This window comes from Periplaneta americana, chromosome 8 (assembly GCF_040183065.1).
Source record: "Periplaneta americana isolate PAMFEO1 chromosome 8, P.americana_PAMFEO1_priV1, whole genome shotgun sequence".
NCBI lineage: Eukaryota > Metazoa > Arthropoda > Insecta > Blattodea > Blattidae > Periplaneta > Periplaneta americana.
In genome coordinates, this window is record NC_091124.1 from 158,810,854 (window position 1) to 158,822,482 (window position 11,629).

Here is an 11,629-nt window from a genome sequence, read left to right on the forward strand (position 1 = left end):
GCAAGTCTATAAATTGTCTGTAGCAACAAGGTTTTTTGATTACTTCACATAGTGGAGTCCTGTATTCGGTGTCGCAGTCCAGAAGATGTGTCTTTATTTGAAATCTCTTTGCTTCAATAATAGGACAGTCAAATAGAAGGTGTTTCACATTGTGAAGGTCTTCGCGGCAGGAGCATGTAGAGTCGATGTCTGCTGGAATGTTGAATCTGTCGAAGTAAGTACCAAATTTCCTATGTCCAGAAAGAAACTGCGTTGTTACGAAAGTAGGTTTGAAGTGATGGCTTTTGAGTCGGTCGTGGATTGTTGGGAAGTAGGTGTCTCTTGTTAGTGATCCGGTTGTGCACGTCGTCCATCTAGTATTCCAGTTTTGATGAGTCTGTTGTCGTATTTGTTTCTTGATATATGATATCGGTTGAAAGAGAAATGTTACATCATTGAGTCTGAAAGTTACATTATGTTTGGCTACATTGTTCTTTACTTGGCCCCAAATTAATTCAATTGCACTGAAGTTGCAATGATAGGGAGGAAGATGTACTACGGTATGCCCTGCTAACTCTGCAATAGAGTCAATTTCGTATTTTCTAAATCTGTCTTGCTTAGTCTTGATAATGTCATATAATACTACTTTGGTGGATCTTGGATCGTATTCAATGTTCTTTTCGCGTAACCAGGTTTCCATTTCCCTTTTTAAACTTGATGATATTGGGGCCTTATTTAGTTCCACCGAATGATAAGGTGCATTGTCCATTACAATTACACTATTTTGAGGAATATTTGGAAGGAGTTTGTTTACAAACCAATTCCTGAAAACAATATCATCCATCTCCTCGTGAGAGTCCTTTGTGGATTTAGAACGAAAATACAGAAGGCCGTTCGGAACAAACCCTTCAGAAGACCCGGGGTATACTATAATAAATCTCTGCCCTTTACCCAGGGGGACAATCATAGGGATAGACAAATAAACAGAAAGACCCCCAACTCAATGCATTACCTTCGACACGCTATTGACGCGACGTCGAGACACCTGGCGGCAAAACATCGGAACTACATCTCGTTATACATAGCGGCAGAATGCGGAACTACATCCCTTGTTACACGGCCCGATCGGTATTACAGGTATCCGTTATACCAGCATTAGAGCACGATCGGTACTGCAGATACCTATTATACCAACACATGCTGGTATTTTTCATATCGCCAAAGGAGTGTGTAATGGTTTATCAGTTTAAATAACATGTTTAACCACAATATTTATATCACATTTTTGTTTTAACATGTGAATATAAATATAATGGTTGAACATGAAACTGAAAACCATTAACACACTCCCTCTTTTAACACAGTCATTTAACCCTTTTATTAAATTAATTTATCAAATTTGACTAATAAAAGTTTTTGCATCTTCTAGATCAAATATGTAATTGAGATACAGGATGCGAATAGGATAGGATACTTCTCTTCAAAACACCTTAAGCACTATTTTTAAATAATGTTATGTATCATGTATTGGAAGATAAAAACAAAGATTGACTTTGGAATATTGACTTCGAAGTTATTATTGGTCAGTTATATAATTATAATTCGCTCTTAATTTTTTTATGTCAAACATTAGCTTGAAAATAGTCATAAGATGTTTTGCTGTGACATAGTACAACGCACGTTCATAAACATTTATAAAACACCACTTTATTTGTTTTACACCGTCAGAGCTGAACATCTATTTTTAAAAGTAACTGCCATTAGTTTAATATATGGATATTAAAAATCTAAGTAATCAATAATCACCATTGATAAAGAATACAAAGAAAGCTATTTGTCTACAACAGACATAAAATTAACTTAGACTTTTAATAAAAACACCATTAAGAAATACAAGTAAAAAAAATATTTTTCATTCTCTGATGTATAGTTGATTCAAAACACTGAACATATTAGAAAAAGTGCAATACAATTTATTAGAGATAAGTCTATACTTCGCAACATTTCCTAATTTTGAGCTTTGATACTGAGTGTTTGATTTGGTTGTGGCCCCATTGCTCAGAATATGTTGTTGTTGTATTCTAATGCCAGGGGTTTGACAAAGGCATTTGACCTCTTGCACTCCAATATTTTTCGAAGATATTATCATGGCCAGCCACTGAAGCACAGATTTTGAGGTGTTCCGAATCCATTTCTTGGTTTGAGTTGCACAATGGGCAGTTAGGGGACTGATATATTCCAATTCTATGCAGGTGTTTGTTTGGCCAGACAGTCATGGCCTGTTGCCAATATAAATGCAGCTACAGACGATTTTCGTGGTAAATCGGGAATTAACTGTGGATTATGATGCAGAGAGTTCCATTTTTTCCCTTGAGATTTGTGTTATCAAATTTTGTTTGTTGAAGTCTAAGTATGTAGATTTAATAAATCTTTTCACAGCGTAATACGTAGATTTAGTAACAGGTCTGTAAGTAGCAGTGCTGCCCTTCTTTGCTAAAGCATCCGCATTCTCGTTTCCCAGGATTCCACAATGGGATGGTATCCACTGGAATACAATTCTTTTATTGAGTTATATTAATTGAGAGAGCATTTTAGTTATTTCTGCTGTTTGAAATGAAAGTATGTATTTAGAGACTATTGATAGAATAGCTGCTTTGGAGTCTGACAATATAACTGCATTCTTAAATTTATTGATGTGGCATAGAAGATTCCTAAGACTTTCACTTATTACAATGATTTCTCCGTCAAAACTTGTTGTTCCATATCCAAGAGATCTATAAAGTGAGAAGAGACAAAATATTGTACCATATTTACTCTCTTCTTAGCTGATGTTATACAAGCATTCCATTACAAAAAATTTAGTTGCTTCTGTACCATTAAAGTAGTCCCGCCCAGAAATCCGACTGGGGGACTATTTTGCTGCATAGAATTGGAATATATCAGTCTCCTAACTGTCCATTGTGCTACTCAAACCAAGAAATGGATTCGGAACACCTCAAAATCTGTGCTTCAGTGGCTGACCATGACAGTAATTTTGAAAAATACTGGAATGCAAGAGGTCAAATGACTTTATTGTCAAATGCCTGGCATTAGAAAACATCAACATATTTACTCTGGTCATGATAATATCTTTGAAAAATATTGGAGTGCAAGAGGTCAAATGACTTTATTGTCAAATGCCTGACATTAGAAAACATCAACATATTTACTCTGGTCATGATAATATCTTTGAAAAATATTGGAGTGCAAGAGGTCAAATGACTTTATTGTCAAACGCCTGACATTAGAAAACAACAACATATTTACTCTCTAAACATTCTAAATAATGCACCCAAATCTCACCAGTTGCAGAAGCTGCAGATTCGTATCGCTGCCACTGGACTCCCTCCTATGCCCTATAGATGACACAACTGAAATGCTCATTGTACTAGTAATTATTATTTGTATTTATATTACTATGTAATGTTAACTTAGGGTCTTAAAGATCGTTAGATTTATCATTGCCCTATATATTACAAAAATTATATTGCTCATAATGTAGAAGTAAAGTACTCTACTTTTTTTTTTCAGATGAATGAATGAATTCCCCTTATTTTCCTTCAATTAACTGAAGAAATCAACACATTAAACGAAATGAGATAACAATGATAATGATAATAATAATAATAATAATAATAATAATAATAATAATAATAATAATAATTCATTCTAGTACCGAGGTCATGGAAAGCATGGGGCTCTACCTCCATGCCCCCCAAATGCCTTCTTGACATGTTACGGGGATACCTTTACTTTTTACCTTTAATAATAATAATAATAATAATAATAATAATAATAATAATGATAATGAATGAAGTCCATTACCATACACTTGTCAACAAAATTAAACACAATTTTGTTAAAAGATAAAGACAATGAATGAATCACTCAATGAAAGAGAATACAGGTTCAAATTGATGCCACAGTGAAGTGCAATGAATGAAGCAATTATGTTAGGTGGTGAAAAAGGTTAATGTAAGTAGGCTGGTGATGAAGTGGGATACCAAGCATCCCTTGATGGAATGGCCCCTCTTAGTAAGTTATATCTGAAGTCACCGTTATACTGATTACTGCGAAAATGGCTTGCACATATATAGGCCCTTCTGTAAGGATGAGGATTTTCTGCCACAGCTGCCCACATGTGGTACCTGTTATAATCAAAATTCTATTATTATCTTAAAAAAAATACACAAACCAGGGTTGGTATTAATTTAAATTCATGATTTAATCATGATGTAAATAAAATAATTTTCATTTTATTTACATCAAATAATTGTTACTACTTAAATCACAGATTAAAATTATATGCACCTAACATGATTAAGATGAGAAATTAACTTCCTGAAAAAAAAAATATATAAACGTTTTTACATATGACTGTCCTGCTGCTTCTTAAAACTATTAGCAATATATACGAGTAGCAAACTTGCATCTCTGCAATGAACAAAATATTTTCTATGGTGAAATATATTTTTCTTCCTATGAATTCATATAAAATTTCACCACAGAAAAATCTTTGTTTATTACAGACATATAATTCTAGCAGTTTCTGAAGAAATGGACAGGTTTTGAAAGTTTGCTTCTCATATGTCTTTTCCCAACTCCTAATTAAGGAGCAACAGAACACATGGTACAGGTAGTCAAGTAGAGCCTACTTTCGGAATCACCGCCTAATTAAAGCACAGTATGATGCTGAGGATTGAAATGAATAGTTGTAGCTCATAACAATATTCAAAGTAAAAGTTGCACAATGCCAAATGGACTATGTATTTATTCTGAAAACACACAATGCTAAGCTCTTCTGATAAATTTATTTGTAAATATTAATCTCCCTAAATAGTTGAATTCTTTTCTAATGAATAACAAACTGAGCATAATATCTTGCCTAAGTCTAAGCTAATTATTATTATCATTAAGTGCAGGTTATTAGTGCTGTAACTCTTCATGTATTAATAATGAGGCCTATGTGTAAATATAGTAAATTATTTTTGAAGCGATGTTGTTAATTACTTAAAATAACACATTAACAAAATACACATTTATGTAGGAACTAATACACAAATTAAGTTTAAATGAATTACAAAAGAAGGCAAAAACTCATTTTAATAAACAAATATGAATTTGACAAATAATTCTCACTTAAATTTAAAAATCACTACAGTTTACCAACCATGAATATTTACTGAGGATATATAAGGATATCTTTGCATTGAGCTTGTGCCAATGCCATTGCTTACCTTTTAAGCTGTGCTGCATTACTTGGCGCAGGAAACAGGAATAACCAGGTCTTCTCATTACTATCCGATTTCTGACAGTACACTGCAGCACATTCACAGTGTAAAACTCCGCCATTTTTCTTTCTATTAACTGAAACAAACCAGCAGTAGCCTAGTATCATATAATGCATTAATAACACTACATTTCATAGAACAATTGAAGGATTGCAGTATAATCAACGTTTGTGAAATATTCCTGGAAGAATTCTATCCACGAGTCTATAAAAATAATAAATATCTCCGGCAATTTAACTCCTTTTATTTTATCAAAATTATTCCAGTAAAGGTACTACTGTTAACTGTAAAGTCAAATTTCTAAAATATCTTTTTTCGGGAACAACACTTCTTTACTATTGCGTTACCAAGCTAAGGTACCCCGCCATCCTTTGGTAATGCAACTGTAAAGAATTACACCGGGAACAACATATTTAGTCATATCAGATTCTGTCCCACGAATTTTAAGATGTCTGACCAACTTAACTTAGCTATATACAAAAATAAGATGTTCGTTCATACCCAAAGTGTATATTAACTGTTAGCTTACCTTTAAAGCTCTTGGCGTAATTGCAGTTAGGCCTAATACACTGTTGTAATTCAACACAGAAGTCAGTTCATCATATGGCAGTGGTAGAAGGAAGGTAATCGCGTTCTGAAGTTTATCCCTGAAAACAATTACAGATCTCAGTTTAATAAACGTTTAAGATATGACAGAAGAATTCAGTTTAAATTAGAAAACATGACGGTGCAGTTAAGCTGCATCTACACGGTTCAGTTTTTCATGCTCGTACGCACACAGTCTGGGAAGAATATTGAAAGAATCAAGTTTAAAGCGCATGTTGAATTAAGATACATTAAAGGAAGACAGCCGCCATTTCATTTCCCATATACTTGCAATGTTAAATTTAGCCACATTTAGGAACATATTCTGAAGAAACTATAATACTTAGAGGTATGAAATTTTTAAACAATGTAGCTAGTATATTTCTCTAAATACCCATAGACAATTGGCTTTGTAAATTTATGGGATTATGAGAAATAAATTTTTTCTTATATTTCTGTTATCCGCTTTTAAAAAAGATAAATTTTCAATTGGTAACCTGCATGCATTAAGCTTCATATTAATAGCATTAGTCTGGAATGCTATCTGATTTCTTATCACACTGTTTTATAGTGCGTGTAAAAATTTTATACCTCTATCTTTTATACTTTTTTAGATAATGGTACCAACACACATGAAAATGTAGTTTTGAGAAAAATTGATTTAAAGTTTAGAACCAACTCTTAACCCATAAAAACTTACAGTTAATACATTCCAGCACCATATGCTGGATCATCCATGTCCTCCTGATCTTCCCTCCTCCTTTTCTTCCCTCTTTTTCTTTTCTGGCTTCTTTGGTGGCATTTTGCATTGTAATTTCAGCTTTCCTGACTCGCTCCATATCGATGCGCCTAAGACCACTGAATGTGTTTGAACCATATCTCACACCCAAAAGGTTTAAAACGTCTATCTTCTTGGACACACCATTATTGAATGACAGAACTGCATCATGAACACCTAACTTCAGTGTCTCCAACCTCACAAAGTCTGTTTTTGGGATCCGTCGCCAAATCACAGAATTGAAACTTTCATTGGGATTTTGTGTTTTACCATGAAGACACTTTTTTAACAGGTCCTCATTGGAAAGCGCTCTGAATATGGGCTTGATTGTGGTCATGACAGATTCTGGCAATGAATTTTTATGTTTGTGTACAACCCCTGTAATGGCAGCACGGTTATACTTACACCAGCTGTCAGGACCACTAGGGCAGAGACCGTGTTGGGGAGAGCTGTCGGTGGACAATTTATGAAAATAAATTGCCCAAATGGCTTTCTTCATGGCAGCCAGATTGTTTGGATGTCTTCTGATGCCTAGGCCATAATAGTTTTGAATTTTATCAATTTGGGCTTTTGTGAGACCACCTTTCCCACCTAATGTTCTCCCATCATGAAGCTTTTTTCCAGAATATTCTTTTACTAGCTTCATTAGTCTGCTTCCCATTCTTTTCTGGACATGGCCAATGCATTCCAGTTTCTGAATTTTACATTTAGGCCCATAAGGTTCCTCTTTTACTACTGTCTGGAAAGCCTTGCAGTCTCCATCTCCAAGATACCTAGTGTAACGAACACCTCTAACTCCAAGTGAGCGCTTGAATAGTTTGTCTACACCTGCAACTTCCATCCCCCCACTTGACCCTTCATAATTCTTTTTGCAATTATGATGGAGGGATGGGGTTGTGCTACAAATGTAGCAGAACTTGCTCAATATCTCTACATCTATAATTTTCCCAGTATCAAATGAAGTAGCAGATACAATGCCATTCAATGAAGTGTGGCCACGTTTCTGCCAACTACAATCAAAAGCTGCAGCAATGTTTCTGACATTATAATCATTATCATCATCATCATCATTACTGACATTGAGCTCAATAGCTTCCCTCGCTGCATTGAGCATGCTACCCTCACTGACCTCAGCCACAGCAGAAAGAAGAGTTTTATTATAGGCAGAAAATTTTGTTGGTGGTTGGGGAATATTCAACACAGAACAAATCATTTTCCCTCCACATCTACCTTTACCAATAGACCTTAGGCCATATACCAAACGAATATTGTTTTCATACAACTTGCTTCTAGTGATATGAGAGGTCACTGTATTAGAAGTAAAGTCACTGAATAACTAAGTTGCTCACAATTCCTTTTCTCTTCTTCTGGTTTTCAAATAAAGAAATTTCACCACCACACTTTATGCAAACAGTACTCTTCTTCAACAAATCACACAATAAATTCACACTGATTATAATGTTTGTATCACTATAGTTACCGTCAGCATCACCAGTGTTTACGGAATGGCTAGGCCTAACCTCAACTTTTTTCTTCGATGCACTTACGTTTCCATCTTCACGCTGTGGTTCTCGCATTTCAATCACACCATGTTTATTTACTCTTAATTGTTTATTACCTTTGAACTTATTATTAGCACCGAACTTCCTAGGCATTTTCAAACATTTACTTGAAACACGTGTCGATACAGAGCAAGTGTAAACAACAGATAAAGCCAAGCTGAAATTCTGTAGTCAGAATCGACTATCGACAGTGGGTTACTATCGATCGATACAAGCGAGTGACAATGTGCCAAACCTAACAAACACACATTACTGAACGTAACAGAACAAAAATCATCCCGATATCTTAAAAACTCGCGAAGTTATGATACTTTTTCAAACTGTGTGCACAGAAATGGGCGTGGCATTTAAATGGCAGCATCATGCAGCATGTAAATCAATAATTTATTACAAAGAAACTTTTCATCCGATTTGAATGAAATAAAACGCCATTTAATAGTTTCTCTATTAAATGGCGTTTATTTATTTCATTAACATTCAAGAATAAAATTACGCTAAAACTGAATTTTCGATTTTTTTTAACCCTGTTCGCGACTGTCTTCCCTTAAGATTTTCTATCTGCAAGGTACGCCATATTAATATTAAAATACCAAAATACCATGTGATGGAGTGTAAAAACCGATTATAGTTTCAGTGACCAAGTTCTGCAGCAGCGAAAGCTAAAATAATATATTATCCTGCACATTGTGTGCACTTCCGTTATTATTAAATACCAATCTTGCAGGCATTGCTTGAATGTGTGAAGTTGAAAGAAAAGTTGAACCGTGTAGATGTAATCTCAAACATATTTCTTTCTTACCTTTAACGTTGCGAATTATTTCTTGCAGGAAAGCACCAGTAACTTCTCAATTAACTCGATCTGTTCAAATTTCTTCCTTAAGCAGCCATGTTCGTCCATTCCATAATTTATACAAGATTTAAACAGAATAGGAATGCCAACATCCAACAATCGATCAACTGAACAAATGAGGTTAATAGGTCATACACAGTACACTAATATGGCTACTTTGTCCTCGAATGAAAATGCAAATTAGCTATATAGTAATAGTAATAATAATCCGAATATTATAAAACTGACACATTCTGTAAATAATGGATATTAATAATATCTGTTTAAAACTGTCATATTGGCAAAACTTATAACCAAAGAATTTTCGAAACCAAAGAGTTTTGTACTGCTAATTTTACAAACTCTGTGATCGAAATACAGCCAGCGCTATCCTGACCACATGCGGCAAACTATGGAACATCTATGAGCATCCAACATCTATCATTTGAGTTAAACCCCCCTGCCCTCAACTAACTTAGCCTCCCTCAAAGCTTTGTGTATATCAAGCAAACTGGGAACGAAACTTGTTTAATATAGGGAGTGGTCCTCTTAACGCCAGATGCAGTGAATGACTCTATATTCGTCTTCTTCCGTATACTGTTGGGCCTTTTCTTATCCGGGGTTCGAATTTTGGTTCCTGTACTGTCAGCATTTATCTTTTCATTTAACATTCATTCCCGGCCACTTAGTCACTAGTAATAAGTGCACCTCTGCACATAGTGCGTTGGACATTGTGCCACTATCACATACAGTACATGAGGGTAGGCCACCAAAGGGAAAACTGAGAGGTAGAACTTAAACTAAGGTGATTCGATCCGGTATCGGAACTGGAATCCGGTGTGGCTTAGTGGATAAATCGTCAGCACGTAGAGCTGAAAACCTGGGTTCGAGTCCCGATACCGGAGAGAATTTTTCTCCGCTCTATCAATCTTTCATCATTGTTTAGTTAGGCATAGGTGAATATGAATTCATGTTCTTTAACATCTGGAGAATGTTGTGAAGAATAGCTTCCACTGTTTTATCAGTGGCAAGCTATGATCAATGAGTTCTCTCTGAAACTTCTCCCTCGTGTTCAGTCGTAGACAAAGAGGCTTACTATGTGGGTGGAAAATACAAATGTAACTTTCCGTTCTGAAAAGAAATTTTAAAATACTGCATTTGTTCGGATCAAATTTCTCCACGGTTAAGGATAAAACTAAAATTCTTTCACTCACTTATTATCATAATCAGGCTTAGGATCCGGGACACTTTAACAACCAATGTGCGTACAACTTGACTACAGAGTTCCTTGAACATAGCAGACAGACATACTGTGAATATAAACAACGACGTCACTGTGCTGCGTTATATTCTAATGTTAATAGTACAATCTAGTGACGGTGGAAAATGAAGTAGGATACATACCTCACAAGTTTTCATGTCCTTCGGCGACGTTGAAGGCGTTAGAATTACAATTACATGTACATACATGCAACTAGTTCAAAAGAACTGCTCACTGTGAATTGAAAATGCACTGTCATGGCCTGAGTTCGTTTCGTAGGGAGAGACGGAAGAATACTGTGCCTCTGATCACGAACCGGATTGTACACTAGTGTACAGGTAAACAAAACTCAACGGGCCGCTCCACTCCATCTGTACTCCGTTGCACTGTAACTTCACTTCATTCTTAAGTTGTCTCGGATCCTAAGTTTGATCATAATACACTGTTCTCTTGAACTGAATGTACATAGTGAGTGAGACTTGAATCAAGTGTTTTCCCAAAACACGCTATGAAAATATGTTTCATATAAAACAATTTTATCTCGAAAAGGAACCAAAGCGAGCAAAACTGTATTAAACTTTTTAGTTTGAAATATCTGAAAGAATAACAATGACATTAATTACGATTCACCTTGCATAATAGTTAAACTATAGTTAGAGTACCTTAAGGCTTAAATGCGTCAGAACGTCAATAACAGTATATGCTTTGACAACAATATGTAAGAATGTATGTATAGTTCTGGTGACGCTTGCAGTAGCTGAGTCGTCAGAATTCCAGCCTATCACTCAGTGGCCCGGGTTTGAGTCCAGGTGAGGCATGGAATTTTTTATTCACACTTGTGGCAGATTTAATATAAATTGTAATTTTATTCTCATATTATAGTTGTAATCCCCTGTTAAAGGGGCAGAGAAGGCCTGACGGCCTTATCTCTACCGGGTTAAATAAATACTACTACTAATACTACATGGTCACAGTTGGGGTTTTATCGAGAGTCTCCCGTTGTTCCCTATTTTAGGCATCTACATCATTCCGTCATCATTTCCCCATATCGTCATCATTCCATAGCATTCCCCGATCTCCGGCTGGCGACCCACGGAGGGGGCTGGCCTAGGGACGAGGAGAGTTGCATGCGCGGATGTGGGTTTGGGAATGCGCCTAGCTTAAGAGTTAGTAACAGGTCGCAGTGCTGGACCCCTCATTCTATTCCACAGTTGTGGTGAGTACACATATACAGCAATGTGAAGGTACACCATTACTCGTATACTTTTTGATGACATTAAATTTAATTTAAAATAAATATGCTAA

General features: G+C 35.6%; 1 protein-coding gene across 2 annotated transcripts; it reads right to left on the reverse strand.

The window, feature by feature from the left end:
- Positions 1-1,190: 1,190 nt before the first annotated feature.
- LOC138705193 (uncharacterized) lies at positions 1,191-9,528 on the reverse strand. Of its 2 annotated transcripts, none has more exons than XR_011333655.1 (4): positions 9,034-9,528; positions 5,839-5,956; positions 5,256-5,385; positions 1,191-4,166 (listed from the first exon to the last, which is right to left on the reverse strand). XR_011333655.1 is itself a non-coding variant. In XM_069833935.1 (4 exons), exons 1-2 carry the CDS (start codon positions 7,883-7,885, stop codon positions 5,901-5,903), a joined length of 1,347 nt encoding a protein of 448 aa, XP_069690036.1. In that variant the 5' UTR covers positions 7,886-8,784; the 3' UTR covers positions 1,191-4,166; positions 5,256-5,385; positions 5,839-5,900. The 2 variants fall into 2 exon arrangements, 1 of the variants encoding a protein (XP_069690036.1); XM_069833935.1 differs by lacking the exon at positions 9,034-9,528 and adding an exon at positions 6,595-8,784.
- Between the last annotated feature and the right edge of the window lie 2,101 nt (positions 9,529-11,629).